The sequence below is a fragment of the Mercenaria mercenaria genome, chromosome 13, assembly GCF_021730395.1.
Source record: "Mercenaria mercenaria strain notata chromosome 13, MADL_Memer_1, whole genome shotgun sequence".
Classification (NCBI taxonomy): domain Eukaryota; kingdom Metazoa; phylum Mollusca; class Bivalvia; order Venerida; family Veneridae; genus Mercenaria; species Mercenaria mercenaria.
This window is the reverse complement of record NC_069373.1, coordinates 17,162,995-17,184,243: the sequence shown is the minus strand read 5'-3', so window position 1 is coordinate 17,184,243 and position 21,249 is coordinate 17,162,995. Positions and strand designations below refer to the sequence as shown.

General features: G+C 35.2%; 2 protein-coding genes across 4 annotated transcripts in view; one reads left to right on the top strand and one right to left on the bottom strand.

Annotated features, from left to right (window-relative positions):
- LOC123529586 (probable E3 ubiquitin-protein ligase makorin-1) overlaps positions 1 to 4,395 on the bottom strand; it is a 32,883-nt gene extending 28,488 nt beyond the window's left edge. Inside the window, exon 1 of one of the 2 annotated variants that reach the window (XM_045309969.2) lies at positions 4,260 to 4,395. In XM_045309969.2, coding sequence (XP_045165904.2) covers positions 4,260 to 4,303 — 44 coding nt within the window. In that variant the 5' untranslated portion in view covers positions 4,304 to 4,395. Of the gene's footprint in view, positions 1 to 3,194; positions 3,298 to 4,259 lie in introns of those variants that run through there. The other variant, XM_053521274.1, reaches the window with a different exon arrangement.
- A 7,548-nt stretch (positions 4,396 to 11,943) lies between these two features.
- Positions 11,944 to 20,492, top strand: LOC123529589 (uncharacterized). 2 transcript variants are annotated; one of them, XM_053521273.1, is made up of 2 exons: positions 11,944 to 13,541; positions 15,250 to 15,375. In XM_053521273.1, exon 1 carries the CDS (start codon positions 12,218 to 12,220, stop codon positions 13,535 to 13,537), a length of 1,320 nt encoding a protein of 439 aa, XP_053377248.1. In that variant the 5' UTR covers positions 11,944 to 12,217; the 3' UTR covers positions 13,538 to 13,541; positions 15,250 to 15,375. The 2 variants fall into 2 exon arrangements, with proteins under 2 accessions (XP_053377248.1, XP_045165906.2); XM_045309971.2 differs by lacking the exon at positions 15,250 to 15,375 and adding an exon at positions 15,803 to 20,492 and having other exon boundaries at positions 11,945 to 13,541.
- The last annotated feature ends 757 nt before the right edge of the window (positions 20,493 to 21,249 follow it).

Here is a 21,249-nt window from a genome sequence, read left to right as displayed (position 1 = left end):
CTTCAGTAGAGATATGTATCTTTTGAAGGGGGCTCATATTTAACTGTATATTTTTAACTTTCGACACATTTAGGATGAAAACAAGGATTTTTATCAATCTGGTCATATTTTTTGTCCCAGGTCCGATCCTTGTGCCTGTGCCCGCAAGGGGTTCGACGGTTATGGAAGATAGAAGTAGACGGTATTTGGGAATACCGAAAACTACTCCATTACCGAAAACTACCGAAAACCAGTTTTGATTACCGAAAACTACTTATATTTCTAAAAGTATTATTATTATGATATTAAATTTAATACATACTATTAATATATAATAATATATATTAACAGACGAAATTTTGAATTAATTCGTCCATGTTTAAGTGTTTTATCCGACATTATTGATTACGCTTTGAAAATGAAACATTGAGTTACTTCCCTTTCATATATATACTGTACAAAATCAGTTACACTGATTTGTTTTAGAGTTTCCGTAATATGAATATAAAATTATTAAGTTGATTTTTGAGAAAAATTAATTGTTGTCTTAATAGAAAGTTTGCACTTTTAGTCGAAAGAAAATATCAACGAGTCATTAAAACGGTGAGTTTATTTGTAGAGTGTTTGAAGAAAGAAGTTCAAAGGTAAGTATAAATGTTTTTCATACCTGGTTGAAAATTATTTTTTTGATATATTAACTAATTATTTAATGAGTGTTAATTTTAAATTTAGAGTCTTTTCAGGTTTGCACGTGCATCTTTAATCCATCTGTATGGTGCTAAATACATTCCCGCTCAAGTTCTTTAAGGTGATAACAATGTGTCTTTAATCTGAGCTTTCAAACGACACATTAAAGGTAATTACTTCCACAAGCACGTGCAGAGAAGTCAAGTCACATGATTGGTCATATATATTTTCCGTCACGTACGGACTGGTAATATATGCACATATGTGCCGTACGAAAAGGTATAATTGTATAATAATATAATACACTGCAATATAGTATTTGGCTATAACTTATAGCCTTAAAAGTTTACAAATTCTTTTCATGTCTGCTTCCCGTCCGTCATTTAGCAAATGTCCCCATACCGCATTGCACGTCCGTAAAGATGATAAAAATAATGAAATATAAGAAGGAAAGAAATTCAAAGGTTTATACGTTGTTAAAGTTCCTTGTTTTTTTGTTGTTTTTTTTGACAATATTATTATTTTACGGAACAGTGTCAACGTCATTTTTATTGTTTAAAACAACATTACATTTCAATGTTAAGGTGGAATAGCACTTTGCATTTTTACAACCCGCATATGATTTTAGATCATTTTAAAGAAGACGTTATCACCGGCATGAATTCTGTTTTCTTGGTTACTAGTGAAACATTGTGAATGTCGTTTTTCATCATTTTTTTTCCTAAAAAGTTTCACTGGTAAAAATTACAAAGTGCTATTACACCTTAACGTCGTTGCCTTCAGGCCTATTTTCTTTTTTGCATTTCAGTTATATGTATCATTTTATTTTAAAACATAGTTACCATATTTCGGTCGGTGGCATTATAATGTATGAATAGACGGTCCAACAATGTGATCTATTAAATAAATATGCTATTATGTTTCAGATATTGGAGTCATTCCGTTGTAACTATTAAACATTGTGTATTTGAACAATTATATATTCGATACTCACTCTGAAAGATTTGAAAAAAACTGAATTGACAAGTATGTGCAATGGTTTAGCTTCAGTCGGTCTTTAAGGTGGCCACAGTCAGCATCAAATGCCCCATCCCTGACAAATAAAGTTTATCCCCCTTATAAACTGAAGCCCATTGCACATAAAAGATGTTATGAGACAAGATGTAATTTATAAAGGCCAACATCTTGTGGAATAACATCTAAGTCAAATTTCAATTAAAATGAAATAATACCGCATTTATTTAAATGCCAGCATTTTATTATAAATTATCCGCTTCATGCGATAACCAGTCTTAAAGCACCCATACCGGTTGATCAGTCTTATAAGCGATTGCGACCAGTATGGATCCTGAATCAAATTTCAGTTAAGAAGAAATTTAAATTATTCTAATCTATAATTAAAAAGAAACACGTGTTTATGCCAGCATTTTACTATGAATGTTCTAGCAGATTAGAGATTTACAATTGACGACAATTTGTTGAATTGACAAGTATGTGCAATGGTTTAGCTTTAGTCGGTCTTTAAGGCGGCCACAGTCAGCATCAAATGAGACAAGATGTAATTTATAAAGGCCAACATCTTGTGGAGTAACATCTAAGTCAAATTTCAATTAAAACGAAAGAAAACCGCATTTATTTAAATGCCAGCATTTTATTATAAATTATCCGCTTCATGCGATAACCAGTCTTAAAGCACCCATACCGGTTGATCAGGATACATACTGTTCGCAGAACATCTCATATACCTAATTTATAACGGCTGTGCAGACTGATCATGATCTATACTGGTAGCCATTTTGCATGACGCGGCTCAAATGTTCTAGCAGGTTTAGACGTCATATTTTCAATTAACAATTTACAATTCTACAACATTGACAAGTATGTGCAATGGTTTAGCTTCAGTCGGTCTTTAAGGCGGCCACAGTCGGCGGAATACTCCATTATAATGAGATAGGATGTGCCATTGTCTATACTTATCACAACCAATGTATCATATGTTTTCTTTTTGTCTATTTCAGGCTTTGTTCTGCAATGAACTCAAACAGAAAGAACGCTCTGACGCACCAAGGTCAGTCTGAGGCGAAACTGCTGGAAACATACAGCGTTGAACCATCAAAACGAGATAAAGTTACGTTCGAAACTGACAACGAGTGTGTCAAAATACTTAACATGTATCATTCAGTAATGAACACTGTATATGTTCCAATCAGTACAATAGGAGACGGAAACTGCTTGTACAGCTGTTTCGTCTGTTGTTACAGGCAGTGAAGATAATCATATATTATTGAGACTTATCACTGCTTTAGAACTCATAAACAATAGGTCATTTTATGATACCAAAAAACCTCACAATGATTTCATTAATGATTGCCGAATTGTTACAAGTGAATACGATAAATTAGTCAATGATGCAATTAAGGAAAACACATATAGTGAAATGGCACATATATAAGTGAAAACAAGGTCAGACCAGTTTAAAAAAAAACAAAAAAAAAAAAACATCTTTATATGATAAAACGTGAACATACAGATGTAAAATGTTGTTCTTTTTTATTTCACCAGCCTTCATCAGCCAACACTGTGATTCCGTCTTATTCCCGCCATCTGTCAAGTCGTTGGGCAATATTATATGAAAAATACATGAACATATACAATAGATGTAAAATGTTGTCCTCTTTCATTTCATCAAACTTCTAACATCTTGCAAATTTATCTCCCTCTAATTCCCGCCAATCTGTCAAAAGGAAGGTCAAGGTTTGTGATTATGTACATGTCAATTTAAAATATGCAATCAAATATATGAGATAACGAATTTGATTGATTAAATGTGAGAACAGCTCAAGAAACATGACACAGTATTAATACTTGTGTACCTGACTAATTATTTATTTTTCTACGATACATGATACAATTATTTATTTTATCTACCTATAATAATCCATTAACATCCGCTGTTCTCTAAAACACTGGTCTTTAAAAAATCATATGCAATCATAATTTGATAATGTTTAATAATACAATTATTTATAACATTATTTTCAAATAAAACAAACTTGTGACGACAATGACATTTAATACTATTCGATTATTTTATCAAAGGGAAGTAACTCAGTATACAATTATCACTCATTTTAATAAAATCCAAATTAAACCACTTTAAAATTGTCAAATTTCTTCAAAATTTCGTCTGTTAATATATATTATTATATGTTATCAGAATATATTAACTTAAATTCCAAAACAGTAATACTTTTAGAAATATAAGTAGTTTTCGGTAATCAAAACTGGTTTTCGGTAGTTTTCGGTAATGGAGTAGTTTTCGGTATTCCCAAGTACCCAGAAGTAGATTTTTAAGTGAAAATTGTCAGAATTTCCACACACCTGATTTGAAACAAAAATGTTTTATGATAGCCCTGTGCTCATTATGATTTAAAAGCAGACAGCCGGCAGGAGGTGTGCTAAATCCCTCCCCCACCCATGTCTCTTTTCGATTTGGCACCTTGGTCTTGGACTAAGGTCGTTAGAAATTAGGCCTATTGGACGATGGAATTTTATTTACACTGCTGTAGAATTGTGTGCAATATTCTGGTTACCTGCATAATATTTTTGATTCTACTGCCGGGTAACCTTCAGCCATTTCACGTAAATGCTTCGGTATTTTTTCACATTTTTGGAATTGTGCAATCGTACTTTTGATTTTTAACGCAATAGCTCATCTTTCAAATCACCGGTTATAGGTCATACGACACTAAAATCGATGGTTTGAGACCAGAAATGGCCATCTTTATGCGAAAAGTGCTTACATCTAATAATATCCAGGATAGTGATTTATCACCTAATAATACAACATTAACTTTCCAAGAAAGCTGAGAAAAGTTCTAGCTCTAGTTCAAGTCAGTACTGTAGGCTACTCGCGAACAATTAATTGAGATTATGACTGGAGGGCGCTTGTCAGGGAAACAGTGTTAAAAAGGTAAAGATAAAAGTAGAGTGCAAAGGTGTAGTTTTGAAAGTGTGATGACTTTGAAAATATCGAATTAATTCATAGCCTGTCCATGAAGCTTTAATCGGTTCCCTAGACTGCGAACTTATTCGTCCGGAACCGGTTCTCTAAGCAAAATACCGTGCATAGGCTAGGGAACCGGAATTTTATTTCTATGCATAATGCTGCCGAAATCCACTTTGTTTCTTGGTAAGTGTCATGCATATTATTATATTAAATTAATTAATTTTACTATGCCCTTGCATTTATCTGCGTTTACTGTCTCCAAAAGTGTACTCGCCGCATATATACCGTGTCTGCCGTATTGGAATGATATAAACTACGAATGAATGCGTGAAAACTACTTTGCAGTTTTTAAATGTTATTAACTTTTGCTTTAAACTTGTACTATGTTTAAATTATTTAAATATAAAATAATATTGGTTTGTATTTGCGTCATTACATGTTTATAGATGAACAAATTAATTTAATTGCCCTTAAAACGTCATACAGATTCTTTGATCACTTTAAATACTGGTTTGTAACACCTCGGCATTTCACGTTCAGAGATATGTAAACAATACTAATTAACAGAAATTACTTAATTTGTTTTAATCGTTTCTTTTATTGTCTTATACCTTTTAAGTTTAAATTTCAAGTTTATTTCGACTCCAGTGCCGACGATTTCGCATTCATTCGTACTAGTTTATTTTATCATTCCAATATGGCGGACAGTATGCGGCGAGTACACTTCTGGAGACACAGTAAACACAAATATATAAAAGGGCATAGCTTGCTGAAATTGTAAAATTAATTAACTTATTTAGATAAATACATGCACATGATACTTACCAAAAGAAACAAAGTGAATTTCGACAGTTTTTTTGCATAGAAATAAAATTCCGGTTCCCTAGCCTATGCACGGTATTATGGCTAGAGAACCGGTTCCGGACGAATAAGTTCGCTGTCTAGGGAACCGATTCCGGTTCTCTAGCCACTGCCTTGAATATATTACAACTCGGGCACACATTGAAAAAATTTGTGAGTAATTCTTACAATATGTAGGTTCCTGGCAAACTGGACAGAAAATGGGCCATATATGTAGACAAAGGTTAAAAAATAAAAACAGTAAGTTGTGAGCTAAGGAATGACCGTCACCAGCCTCTGGGTAAAGATACTGAGGCTGGGACTAGACTGAATATGACCAGGGAGACTGTTCCAGTAACGTATAGTTCTAGGGAAGAAAGAGTTCAGGTGATAGTGATACTGAGTTCAAGACTGGAGTATCAGGAAGTTCCAATTTCTAGTGGGTATACGGTGATCATGGTAAAATTGATTTAATGTGGGCTTGGCATTTGTAAAGACTCCAGTTCATTTCAACCTTGCACCCAATGAGCTCGCTGATCTTCCACCAAAGTGCCTTCCAGCTATATCAGCATTGACTGATGGAATGTTGGTCAAAATGTCCTCTAGTCAACACGCGCTTATTTAAGAATTCATTCTTTGAAAGAAAGGACATAAATGAAACCTTTTCAAGGCTTTGCATCCTTTTCTGCTGCCTGATATGACCTGTTATTTGTTGCCCCGTTTATCAAATCTTGAGTGTTTAAAGAAATTATTGATGGAAATATGCATTAACTCTTTAATGTATAACACTGAATGGAAGTCAAGTCAAGTCAAGTCAATATTTATTCATTGTCGGTAGATAAAATAACATTATAAACATAAGCTATGTATAGCTTTTGACCGACATATTCATACATAGAAATCAACATGTTAAATTACACATTTTACATACATAAAATCTATCATAATTGATGTAAATTAAGAGCTGAAAGACAGTACATCTCGAAAGACAAAGGTAATAAGCACTGAAGAGTACTATTTGTTTAAGAGTATGGAAATAAAATTTCTAATTCATTGGTTAAGTAAATAAATAAAATATACTGTATCTATATAATAAATTACTAATCTGAATAATAAATAACTAAACTCAAAATATCTAAGCACATGCACATGCAATGACAGAAATGGATAAAAATCTTAAAATAAAGTACAAGCTGTTTGCAACTAAGAACATAAAGCATACACATCAGAACAGCCTAAAAGCACATAATTATTCAATATAAGAGAACAGATAAACATCGAAAGACTAGAAATTAAGACTCAGACATAGTTAAAAATAATAAATAAAGCAGACTAACACAAGCTAAGGCAATGCAGGTTTACTGGCAAAATGAACATGAGCAGCTCTCTCCGTTCCATGCACCAATCAAATTTTTGAAGTTATTGTAATTGACCTCATCCCTAAGGTGTTGTGGCAATGAGTTCCAGAGTTTAGGTGCATAGGACCGGAAAGAGTTGCTACCATAACTGGTTGTTCTTATCTGAGGAATATTAGCTACATTTGTGAACCTAAAATTGAAAGAGTGAGTTTTAATATTAACCAAGTCATGTAAATAGGTCGGTCCTTGTTTATGAATAATTTTGTGAATTTCTAGTGCCATGGTTCTAATTCTTCTTAATTTTAACGTTGGAAGTTTGGATTTGGTTAGAAGTAAATCATAATCTGATATATAATCATCATAGATGAAGCGCAGCGTTCTTTCCTGGATCTTTTCTAGTTTTTTAGTGTATACTTCACCACAAAAATGCCAAGTAAGGGGGCAATAGTTAAGATTTAATAAAATGAAAGAGTAATAGATATTTAATTTGCCTAGTTTACATAAGTGTTTCCCAATTCTCTTTAAAACATTTAACTGCCTTGAAGCCCTTTTACAGATGTTAGAGATGTGGGTGTCAAATTTTAGTTTGAAGTCAAAAGTTACACCTAAAAGTTTAACATCGTCATCACAGGAAATGGTATTTCCATTTAAGTTAAAAGTTATGTTTTGATCTCTTGCTTTTTTACCAATGGCAATTGCCTGAAATTTATCTGGATTGGCTTTCATATGGTTGTCTGAGAACCATTTTATTAAAGATTGACTATCTGACTCCAAAGAGTTAACAATGTTTTCTATATTTGTGTCACTGCAGGAAAGGGTGTTATCATCAGCATAATTATACAAGTCACACTTATGGACGAAATCAAAAATGTCATTGAAGATAATATTAAAAAGTACCGGACCTAGAATGGAACCTTGAGGAACACCTTTATAAATATGAAAGTACTATTTGAAAGTACTTAGATGTGAACCAAGTTTGACACATTGTTTTCTGTTACTAAGATAGTTTGATAGCAAACCTAGTGCTTCATCCGAGACACCATAACAGCTAAGTTTCATGAGTAACAAAATATACGGATTCAAACATTTCATATCTTTTCCTTTTCGATTTATTAACTCCAACTTGACAAAAAGTTAGAAAGCTACAAAAGATTTAAAACAAACCTCATAAAAGTGGAGCCGCGAAAAGTTTTTAAACCAGTTTGCTTCAAATGAACGCATCTCGCGTGACTTTTTACGAAACAACCTATTTGAAAATTAAAGTCGTTAGGATGGAATTGATAAAATAGATGGTTAAACTGCAGAACTCTTTTAAAACAATTTTAAAACAACCCACATTAAACTTTAGTTAATAAAACGCTTTTGTGAGTCATCTAATTACAGCGAAAGATTTTTCTCGTGGCGTCCATATATTTTTTTGTATAACAGAATTCCGCTCTAATAACCGATGCTAGTGGGAAGTGGGGGAGGGGAGGGGAGGGGGTGGGGGTAGGTGTTGCACATTCCGTTACCTTTCAGGAACAGACTCAATTAAACTAGGTATGTTTTATCGTGCTTGGGTGCATTCATGCTCCTAAAGATTTGAATGAGACTAGATTTGTTTTGATTTGGTTGTCACAAATATTGTATCGAGACAGGCTTTGAAGTTTACTTATAGATTTATTAAACAGGTTTAAATGATCAAATTTTTAATTTATACAATGTAAATGAACTTGATTTCAATAATGTCTATTATTCTTCTCAGTTAAGTCTAGCGGACCTGTTTCTTATACTTGAAACACATCCCGAAAAACCTTGGGGGATTGGGGGAGGGTTAATGCCGTTTTTCGACAGTATTTCAGATATGTAACGGCGGGTAGTTAACCTAACCAGTGTTCCTGGATTCTGTACCAGTATAAACCTGTTCTCCGCAAGTAACTGCCAACTTCTCCACATGAATCAGAAGTGGGGGGAGGGGGGGCGGGGGGACGAATGATTTCAGACACAATGTCTTTTATCAAATCGTCATGGAGAACGTACGTTTCGCCCAGGGCCCGAACTCACAACCCCGAGATCCGTACATCTGCGCTGTCCCTATGCATATTGTGTATCGCCAAATGGACCTAACAATGTCTCTGTTAAGGTAACTGTATCAACTGTATCTAAACTCTTACCTAATCCCAACTACTACACATGTGAACAAATCGCATATATTCGAACTGTGCGCAAAAGTGGTTAATATCATTATTTATTATTTAATATCCTCAACAATGTAAAGATTGCATACCAGTTAGGCATTGATTGGAACGTTAACGCACACATTAAGGATGAACTAGTTTTTTTTTGTTGTTATCGTTCAGTGTTTAATCTTATGCATGATTTCTGCATCCGAATTTTGACAGGTTTTTGATGAATGTATCTACCCACACATTGCAAATATTTGAAGTGTTTTCACGTTACTGTATAGGCGAACTCAAATTCGAACTGCGTAAATTGTTAAATGGTATTTCGGTATCTAGATTTGGATATAGATTGATAGATTTAATTGCAACCATGAAAAAAAAAGTTCAACATCACGACAAGAGTGTTATATTTAGCGTAACTTTTTTCTTTCTCAATATCGGCTGATAATTTTTGTTCTGCTGCTGCTCTCTTGGTTTACCAATAAAACACATGTCATTTGAAATTTGAACAGCAGAGTAAGACGGATGTCCTGTTTTTGTGCTAACAAATATTCCGATATGCCCAAAACATCGAGGTTTAATGGACATACATAGTATTATGTTGGTATGTTTAGAAACGAGCACTCGGTCGTTGCCGTAGAAACTTGCATGCACAATAGATTTGTTGGGTATAACGACGCATCGACACAAATTTAGGTCATATGGGAATTTCCTATCTTTGATGGTGGGGGAAGACCCCAGGTGCCCCTCCGTGCATTATTTCATCACGGGCGGCCATAGAACCACCGACCTTCCGTAAGCCAGCTGAATGGCTTCCTTACATGATATGCACATTGAATAGAGTCTCTATCGCAAATAATTCCCCTGAAGCGATTGTCTAAATCTAAAACATCTAATTAGTATACATGTATATATATTAAATATAAATCATTGGCTAGACTTTTTGTACTAGATAGTGTTCCTTCTCTTGAGACCGGTAAGTCACACTTGACTGAGCAACTGACCTCGAAAGCTGTTGTCATTACAGGCTGGCCAATCAAACTCCGTGACCTTAGAAATAACCTCTGACGTTAGAATTATTCTTTTCTAATTGAGGCGACTTTCTGGCTAAACGCGCCCTGCGTATTACATATTACTGAACCCGAGGATGGAAAAGTGGTTTTGTTGAAATCTTATTTGTCACAAAGGTTAACATACGTCGTTACGTGAAAAAACTCCATTGCGACCCTCTAATTGTGCGCAACAAATTCACGCATCGAATGGTACACTACATGGATTGACCGGGTCAATGTGTATAGCCAGTGTTTTCTTGATTGTCGTATTTATTCAACTGAATAAAAGTAGTATCAATAACATTACATTATGATTTTGAACCCATGGTAACGTACGTAGAAGTCAGACACCGTATCCCTACGCCATTGTGTCACCGGTTAACTGTACATTAGGTTACTTTAGTAATATAGATATTTTCAGGATACAAATATTGCGTAAATTAACGATAACGTCCGAAAATATTGGCGAAGATTAATGAGTGCCAGGTCAATACTTACGAACAATAACAGATTTACTTTGTTGTTGTATCTATCCGACCAGGGATACCTGACAGTGACGTCATATTGTGTTTACATTCCAATGTTTACCTTATATTGTACTAGATTATCATTATGGTTCTTTACCTATAGCCTGCATGAATACGTAGCCCAGAGGATAACGGCGCTGTCATAATAATTGAAAGGTATGAAGTTCGAACCCGGTCAGCGGAAATTTTTTCCCGCACAGTATTTTTTTCATCAATTTTTTTACATTAAAAAACATAAAAAACAAGATTTTTCAAAAGAAAAAAAAAAAAAAAAAAAAAAAAAAAAAAAAGGGAAAGCAAATGTAACAGGTCTTTCCAGCTATAAAAACAACACATAAATAAGACCTTGTCTACCACCCGTTTCGAACTAGCATCGCCTGCGTGACAAGCAGCCAACCATACCTTACTTGGAATATCTCAATTGATAAGGACATATTTTTTTTATCTATTATAAGTACGGATCCGTTGGAGGGGGGTGGGAGGGGGTGCGTGTATACCAAGCTTGTTTTTAGTTTGTTGACAAAATGACGTAACTGTCAAAAATTGTCGGTGGATTAGTAACAACTTATGTTAGCGTAAATACTTTGGAAATAGCCGACTTGACATTTTTAGGCAGTAGAAAACAACATAGATCTAGTTCTTTTTCAAAATTTTAGTGTTTTTTTTTGTATTTTTGTACAGAAATAAACACATCCTTGGTGCAAAATGTAATATCCCCTGGGGCGCTTAAACAGAGGATACGGAATGTCAATAAGTTAGAATGGTCCGATCCTGGGGTTCCACACACTGATGACCAATATTTAAAACAGACATTGCAACCAAAATTTTACAAGATGATCCTTATATATTTATATAGATGTGCCCTAGAAGGAACTTTAGCTATGCTTTAACTTGTAAATATTTATACTTTGTTTAGCTAAATATGCATTTTGTCTTATTTTAAGTCTGTTGCATAGACAGCATGTTAATTGCATGTTTACGTAAACTAAACGTAAACGTAGTAATTGTTCGTATTTTCAAATGTAAAATTCGGATCTATAGTGCATCTTTGAGATATGGTATGTAGCTTGTATCCGCTCGTATCTTTGTATATTCGAAACCCCGCACGAGGTGTCTATTTTTTAATACGTGTAAGCCATCAAGCTGGCTTTGTGAACAATTCATTGCTTTATCCAACAGTTTATAGCTAAAGTTATGTCTAAAGGAAGCACCCGGGACACCTGGGGTCTTCCTAACACTGTTAAAAGCTGAATAGTTCTTTTGAGACACAAACACAAACTTGTAAAATATTGCAAGTTTACTTTAATTGATCATCTTATATTAAACTTTCTAAACATTTCAGGGTTTTATTTCATAAATAAACTTACCTGACATTACAGTGTGGATTTCCTTTTATTGGCCCGCAAATTACTTTCCTTAATCCGGAAAGTAAACTTGACGATATGACGTCACGTTACTTCCGGAATAAGCCACATGTTTCAGTTTTCCTTTTTCGGCGAAACAGTTCGCATCGCATTACTTTCTTGTCAAGTTGAAGTTAAAGTCTTTGGATTTGTGTTACTTTTTGGATTTATTTAAGTGCCTGGAACGTTGTTTGTTCAGGATGGCATCTAATTCTTCGGAAAAAGATGATTTATCCGAAGGAGAACGTGTGTCGAGTGATAATTCAGACTCTCCGTCTTTTACGCCGAGTGACAAACACCGGGGTAGAAAATCTTCGCACAAAGCGAAGAAAAAACAGAAAAGACATTCTAAGTACAAAGAATTGTCGCAGCGTTTTGATAGACTAGAGGCTCTAGTTGAAAAAGCTTTGACTCCGAAAACAGCCGAAGAAATAAATTCTCGAGCACAGGAAAAAAATGATACCGGTGCCGGCGCCATTACCGGAAATGAAGATGTTTTGTCAATTCATGCAAATTCACATGTTGGTGGATTTTCAGACAGTGATAATGAAGATTTGTCAAGTAACACGAAAAAGTGTCTTGCTGAAATATTTGGTGAAGATGCAGTGGTAGGTAAGAAACCTCACAAAGAGGGCTTGGTGTTGGACGAATCACAAATTGAAATTGTACAAAACAGTTTCCGCAAAGAAGAACCAAACTTTCTTACAGCTTTTTCTGAAGAAACATTTGAACAGTTTCCCCTTGATGAGAATTGTGAGTCATTCTTAAAAGTACCGTCTTTAGACTCCTTAGTTGAGTGTTGCCTAACCAAACGTTATGGTAATAAAGCGTCATTTGCTAAGAAGAAAGAAAAAACTCTTTTTAATCAGCCGTGCAAAATGGTAGATAAAATAGGCTATAAAGGCCAACAGGCCGCTAGAATGGGAATGGTCATTAATATGTATGTACAACAAAGCTTAGGAAATTTGTTACAATACATAGAGTCCGAGGACTTTGAAAAATCCCAAGCTGTACAACAAGTCAAGGATATTTATGCCATGTCCGCTAGGCTTCTCGACCAGGTGGGAAGAACAGGGGCCTTTCATCACATAAGTCGTAGGGCGGTAGCTATGACAGATACAGGACTCTACGAACAACACGATAGTCTAGAGTTTTCCAACCTACCTTTAACTGGTGATGGTGTTTTTGGTGTTGAACTTGAAGCCTTGTTGAAGTCTCGCAAGGAGAAGAAAAAGCAAGTTGATGATTTGATCCCTGATGTTCAGAAGAAGGATCTCAAACGCAAGTTCAGTGGTACACAGACTGAATATAACAAACGTCCAGCGTTTGATTCTAGGCAGAATGATTCTAGGCCTGCTACTTTGAGTTCCAGTAGTAATTGGAATAATTTTCGCATACCAAGAATCACAAGAGATTCTAGACAAGACACCAAGGGTTATACAAATAAACCCAGGGGATCATTCCAACAACGACGAGGCAGTGTTGGTAGAGGCCGGTTGGGAAAACCAGCTGAAAAGTGACAAGGTCAGTATAATTGCAAAATTTCCGGAGATACCTGTTGGGGGAAGGTTGAAACATTTTTTACCAGAATGGGAAAAAATAACCTCAGACAAATGGGTTTTGGATCTGATAAAGGAAGGTTACAAAATGGAATTTCTCAAAAAACCTCCTTTCAATGGAATAAGACAGACAAATGTACCTTTAAAAGACCAAATCTTATTAAAAAAAGAAGTAAGTGCTCTTTTAGAGAAAAATGTTATAGAGATAGTAGATCCAAAATTTGCTCAAACAGGTTTTTACAGTACGTTGTTTCTGGTTCCAAAAAAGAACGGAGAACTGCGTCCAGTAGTAAATTGAAACCCCTCAACAAGTATCTTCGGAAACAACATTTCAAAATGGACACTATTGCAAAAGTTCTAAACCTAGTCGAGAAAGGAGATTGGGCATTCACTTTAGATCTGAAAGATGCATATCATCATCTGCTAATTTTCAAAGGGCATCGAAAATATCTCCGTTTCCAATTTCAGGGCATTGTGTATCAGTTTCGAGCCCTTTGTTTCGGCCCAACAAGTGCACCAAGAGTGTTTGTCAAAGTAATCTCAGTTCATTCAAGAAAGATGGGCCTGAGACTGGCCAGTTATTTGGACGATTGGCTTACGCTAAACAAAGAAAAATTGGGTCTGCTTCAAAACAGAGATGTGATGCTCAGTCTACTTTATCGACTAGGTTGGATTGTAAACAAAACAAAATCACAATTGAAATCTTGTCAGATTGTAACATATATAGGGGGGATATTCAACCTTCAGTTAGGACAAGTTTTCCCTACAGCAGACAGAGTAAAATATCTAAAAAATGCTGTCTCACAAATTTTGAAAGGCAATATCAGTGCAAGACAGTACATGATTTTACTGGGAATGATAGCGTCCTGTCTAGAGATAATTCCCAATGCAAGGTTATTCATGAGACCTATCCAACTCCATTTACTTCAAAATTGGAATCCTGTACGTCTGCCTATGACGTTCAAAATAACAGTTACACCACAGCTGATTCCTCACTTGAATTGGTGGTTACAGGATCAGAACATTCTCATGGGCAGATCTTTAATCAAGCCCATTTATCCAATTACCGTGACCACAGATGCAAGTGGAACATGGGTTTGGAGGTCACATGAACAATCTGAATTGTCAAGGTCAATGGACAGCAATGGAGAAGTTACTCCATATCAACTGTCTGGAAATGAAAGCTGTGATTTTGAGTTTACAGCAGTTCCAGTCTCATTTAGCAGGTCAGAATGTACTGATCAGGTCCGACAATACGACGGTTTGTCAATATATCAATCACCAGGGCGGGACCAAATCAGTTCAATTATGTCAGTTAACACTGAATCTCTGGGATTTTGCTTTGAAAAACAATATGAAATTGAAAGCAGTTCATATAATGGGAATAAAGAATGTATTGGCGGATGCTTTGAGTCGCCAAGCTCTGAAGCCAAACGAATGGTCTCTCGACAACAGAGTAGTTGGGAAAATTTTCAATCTTTGGGGTCAACCATTGATAGATCTGTTTGCTACAATGGAGAACAAAAAAAACGCCACTGTTTTGCTCGTGGATTCCACATCCTCAAGCATATGCAGTGGATGCCCTATCAGTTGCTTGGCAGAACATGTTTGTTTATGCGTTTCCGCCAATACAAATGATTCCCAGAGTATTGAACCACTTAATACATTTTCAGTGTACAATGATATTGATTGCACCTCTATGGCCGAGGCAACATTGGTATCCCAAGGTGTTGAATCTCTTGATAGCAAATCCGATAAAACTCCCGAACAGTCAGTCACTACTTACTCAGTGCAAAGGATGAGTGTCCCATCAAAACCCAGAGACACTGCAGTTGACTGCATGGCTGCTATCAACAGAAAACTCTCTGCACAAGGATTTTCTAAAAAATACTAGAGACCTTCTCTCCAAGTCATGGAGAAAAGGAACACAAAAAGATTATAAAAGTAAGTTTAAGCAATTCAATAGCTGGTGTGTTAGACGGGAAATTGATCCGTATTCAACAACTTTGGTAAATTGTGCAGAGTTTTTAACTGATTTGTTTGAGAAAGGTCTGCAATATAGGACTATAAATGGATATAGGTCTATGCTTTCATCAGTTTTAGCACCTGTAGGGAACATACCAGTGGGTCAGCATCCATACATAATACGTCTGTTGAGGGGAGTTTTTAATGAACGCCCTCCAGTAAGAAAACTTGTTCCTGAATGGAATCTTATTTTTATTTTAGATTGTTTGAAAGTTGCGCCTTTTGAACCACTGAAGTATGCACCTTTGAAAATGCTGACTTGGAAAACTTGTTTTTTACTTGCAATTACAACATTTAGAAGATGTAGTGATTTGCAGTCGTTGCAGTTAGGAGAAGGCATGGTAAATGTTCAGCGCCATGGTGTTACATTTTTAAGAACTGGTATGTCAAAAACAGAACGACCAAATCATCAAACAAGAAATATATTTGTACCATATTTTCCAAACAATAAGAAGTTGGATCCTAAACGTTCTCTAGCCTTGTATTTGAAAAGAACTGAATCTTTCAGACGTTCTTCTTCAGAAGATATTGTACAGCTGTTCTTGGCAATAAATAAACCACATCAGCCTGTAACTTCGCAGACTATTTCAAGATGGTTGGTTAGTCTGATAAAGTTATGTTACAGAAAAAAGGGGAAAACAATACAGTCGGTGAAAGGACATTCAACTAGGAGTATAGGTCCTTCATGGGCTCTTTTTAAGGGTGCGTCCTTGCAACAAGTTATGGAGGCTGCAGATTGGTCGAAGGAGACCACTTTTACACGTCATTATTTGAGGAATGTTAATATGAACATGTTTGATCAGTAAAGAACTGATAAATATCTTTTCCGGCGGGCCGCCATTATGGAAATTCTGTGTTTGTACTTTGGGAAGTACCTGTATTATGGTGTACATACTGCTGGGACATGTACAGTTGGTGTTATATACATAGTTTTACATAGAATAATGATTATTATGTTAGATGTATCTTCATAATTATATTGTTTGAAGATCTTCAGGAGATGGATATCCAAGTAGTTTTAAGGTGAGTGGATATCTTCTTCTTGATTTAGAATTCATTTGCCTTGTGAAGGCTTTAAATGTATATATATATATGATTGTGGTATGAGAAGTACTAAATGACTCCCTCCACCTAGGGTACTGCTGTGGAATCTAAATATAATCCACACTGTAATGTCAGGTAAGTTTATTTATGAAATAAAAATGGAAAATTTGTTCTCAAATTGTAGTTTTATGAATAAATAATACTTACCTGACATTACAGGTTACCCACCCACCTACCCCACATGTCATTTAGCTATTCCGGCGAACTGTTTCGCCAAAAAGGAATACTGAAACATGTGGCTTATTCCGGAAGTAACGTGACGTCATATCGTCAAGTTTACTTTCCGGATTAAGGAAAGTAATTTGCGGGCCAATAAAAGGAAATCCACACTGTAATGTCAGGTAAGTATTATTTATTTATAAAACTACAATTTGAGAACAAATTTTCCATTTTTCCTGCATATTTTCCATGGCATTAATACACTTGCTTCACTTGCATTGTTCGAATGTTTCTACTTAAGTTTGCCACCTGGGCATTTTTGTTCTTGTGAGACATTTCTATGCGTAGTTTCTTCTATAGAAAACTTTAACCAAGGCATGAATTTGTACGCACAGGCGTATTGGCGTATGCCCAGGTACACGCCTGAACTGGAAAAAATGAACACACAATAATCATAATCTATAAATATACTCAAGTCAGAACTTTCTTATTCGTCAATATTACAGATAATTAATTCATATACGGTGTGTATTGGAAAAGAAACATGTAATTGTGTAGAGATCTTCGAGGTGTATTGTTTATAAAACGCCTCGCATTACTTTTAATGCACATGTATAAAAATACGAATCTTGATATATATACTTCATGTTTTTCACGAATTTGTTTTAAGACCAACAACAGCAGCAACAACAACGACAGTAATAACAATAACAATAATAATAAACACAACAAAGTCAACATTATGATTATATACAATGGAAAGATACCTGTAGGTTTACGGATACTAGAGATTTTCAGCTTACTTCGACGCGTACTGCGGACCACGGACTACGGACTTATTATAGGGGTTTTCTCAAACTATATATGAGGAAGTTATGCATAACTGAACAGTTGCATATTTAGCATCCGGTTCTAATGCCGTAATACTGTTTTCATTCAAAATATCTGAGGAAAGATAGCTATAAGATTTATCAATATCCGTTTTATTGTATATGAATTACCAATATATTTTGTCTTACAAACTTTTTTAACAGTGTGGGCGCAATTTTAAAAGTTTTCACCCTTTTACTTTTTATATCGCTTTTTGATTAATGTCTTTCGACTACCGTATTAATGAACAAGAAGCTATAGGGTCTGTATCGCAAACTTGTTTTTTTTTTTATTTTTTCATTTGAAGTGCTGCAACTTATTTATATGATTGCTGTCAATTTCGTGAGGTTCTAGCAAGTATTCTATAGCAGTAAAAACGGCTGTTGATTCAACGATCAACATACCCTATAAACCAGAATTTGAACCAATGACCTTCTGGTGAGGAGACAGACAATCTTCCCCTGCGCCACAAGATGTTCACCCGACACATATGCGTAGGGTATCGCAACAACATTTTTGGTATCTAAAATGTATATAGTGTATATTGAGGATGGGGTTTCGTATTGTAGCACGCGCGACGCTGAAATGCTATTGTGCGACGCACAATTTGGAATATGCACGGTACGATGCGTGACATTGTAATACACCGTGGTAAAAAAAATGTCGCGCGTGGTATTATATATTCTTAACTATTTCAAACCCTACAAATTCAGTTTTATACGATACTGAATTCATTCAATATTCCCGGTCACCCTATCATGATATACGTGATGGCTACATTATGAATTTTTAAACCAATATAGACCTTGAGTTTTCATGAGTTTAAATCTTTGTTCAAGTTCCCTGAAGACAAGTATCTACATGTACACATACCATTTTTGCATGTGTTCGACTTAAAAGGCTTTGTCAATAATGATAAAAGGCTAGTCTCGACTTCTAAGCTTGTTGTATCAAATGAGCACACAGAATTGCTCAAATGGCGTCATAGGAGTTGATTAAGTCAAAAATATAATTTTGTTGACAATTCTATGCATTTACTGGCCATAAAACATTTTTGGAATATGATCGGAATTTTGACCTTGGACGCTTCCCAGGCCCTTTCTTCACAAAACAATTTTAGTTCTCAGCTGGATTTTAGATTGAAATGTTGGCAGCTAGTTTTAATGGCACTTAAAGATTAAATTCCAGTTGAGACTGACAATCCATACTGAATAGTCACGTGAAAATAGTCATGAATTTAAATATTAAATTGTAACATGCAATATTGATATCAATGACAATGTTTCATTATCAAACTCGGCTGGGACTCAAAATGTTTTGAAAACAGAAGCCCAGGAATTCAGTCTTTGCGTGATCTCAGTCATCAAGATCGAGCCTGCCTCGATCATTTTTCAAAATCTGATATCAGATTATGTTTATATGAAGATAATATTCTTTTTTTTTAATTTTCAAACATGCTGATACACAACTAATACAGGATGTTGCCGCTAAATTATGGTAATATATCGGATCTCGTTTCGACGAGGATGAAAGATGCATGTACGAGAACTTCCCGTATGTTTTGACAAAGTGTTGAACTAAATCATTTAGGATAGTCCATTAAAACTTCTCATGATTTTATGTAACATTCTACATTTATCAAAAATTAACGAAAAACAATGACTTTTTCCACACAGAAGTCTACGAGAACACGGTATTTATGCCATGCAACAAAAAATAAACGGACGTTTGTTTTATTCAGAATGTATCAATTTTTTTCACAATAATATTTTGTACTGCTTTTTTTTCTTATGTTTTTGCTAGTCTAGGAATCCTATGGACGGACACAAATTAAAACAAAACTGTTTTTTATAGGAATCGCTGTTATCTTCAAATCCATGTTTCAAGTTGCACATTTTAATGCATGAACATATTAAGGTGAAGTATTATCGTTGCACTGTGGGTTCCAAGTTGTTCCGGTCGCGCGGAAGAAATGTCTTAATATCAAAACAAAATGTTAAAGCATACGGGTATTTGAAGAACATTCTTAAGGCAAGTAAAATGTGACAGGGTATTAAGCTGAATCTAGAGGCATCCTACATGTAGACATTAATGTAGCCGACTCGTTTAAATGTGACATGTAAAAGTAATAGAATATGACATCTGAAAATTGCGATTACATGATTGTGTTAAATGTAGCCTGTTCACTATCCATATATTTTCAAAGGTATGTATTGTATTAGCAGATGATTATATCACAATACATAAATTTCTACAATGAAGGCAAAAGTTACTACACATATAGGTAAAAGAAACATATATACCATAGGTATCTTTTTTCTTGCGAACCTTTAAATATTTTGAGAAAACCCCTACTGTAAGTACGCAGTCCGCTGTCCGCGTGGAAGTAAGTTGAAAATCTCTACTAGTATGTATACATGTGTATGTTTTAACTATGTGTGTTTTTGGCCGTACGGGTTCAAATGGTAATATTGTAAAATCTAAATTTTTAAATATATACGTATAATATATTTGTTTTTTTCTCTCTCTGAAATAATATTTCTTTCTTCCAATTTTCTACTGAATATTATTTAGCATTGACAAATTGACAGTGATGTAAGTCAGTGGCATTTAATGCGGTGCACTGCAGTCCTTGGGAATTTGTTGATCTGATATGAAATATATAACTCCAGCTCTTAATAATATCTGTAAGAAGACCCTTTAGACGCATAGAATGCAACCAAGTGGAATTCTATTTCATAGATATTGAATATCCTCCATGATCCCAAAGGAGCAGAAAATATAACAACACTGAATCCAAGTACGGGGAGATTTTTTCCGGCTGCCACACTATACTTAAAGACTGCGGTTGTGATAGTTAATATCTGTAAGAAGACCCTTTGAAGCATAGTATGCAACCAAGCAAATAAATAGCAGACTCGGTTTGACTGAGACTGTTCGTAAGAGGTAATGAAAAGTGCAATCTGACTAAAGTACATCTCCTATTACGCTACGCATAGGATCTGACAACGAGCTATTGATGGCCTCGTTCTGACAACCCTTCCGCTAGCCAATCAAAAGCTACCTTACAGCATTCTGTAAGCTTTATAAAGTCTTGGGTTTTGATATCAACAATTTTTAAGTCGAAAGATTTCAGATAGCCGGTTAGCTCAGTCGGTAGGGCACTTGCTCTGTAAACGAGAGGTCCCAGGTTCGAGCCCTGGATTAACTACAAATTTTTCTTTCTCTTTGACATTCGAACAAGTTGTCTGATTGGTTCAAACAAAAATAGATTTGCGAAAATAAAAATAGCAATATTGGAAATCCAAAATAAGTAGAAGACGAATGTGAATGGGTCGTTTTCAGATCTTCGTTTAGAAGATCAAGTACTTTAGTCAGATTGTGAAAAGTGCAACACTCTCTTACGCCCCGAAGCACTGGTTTAAGCGGAAGTCTATAACATATATACTGAATGGACTCAATGATCCCAAAGGACCAGACAATATGACCCCACTGACTCCTATTACAGGGAGACT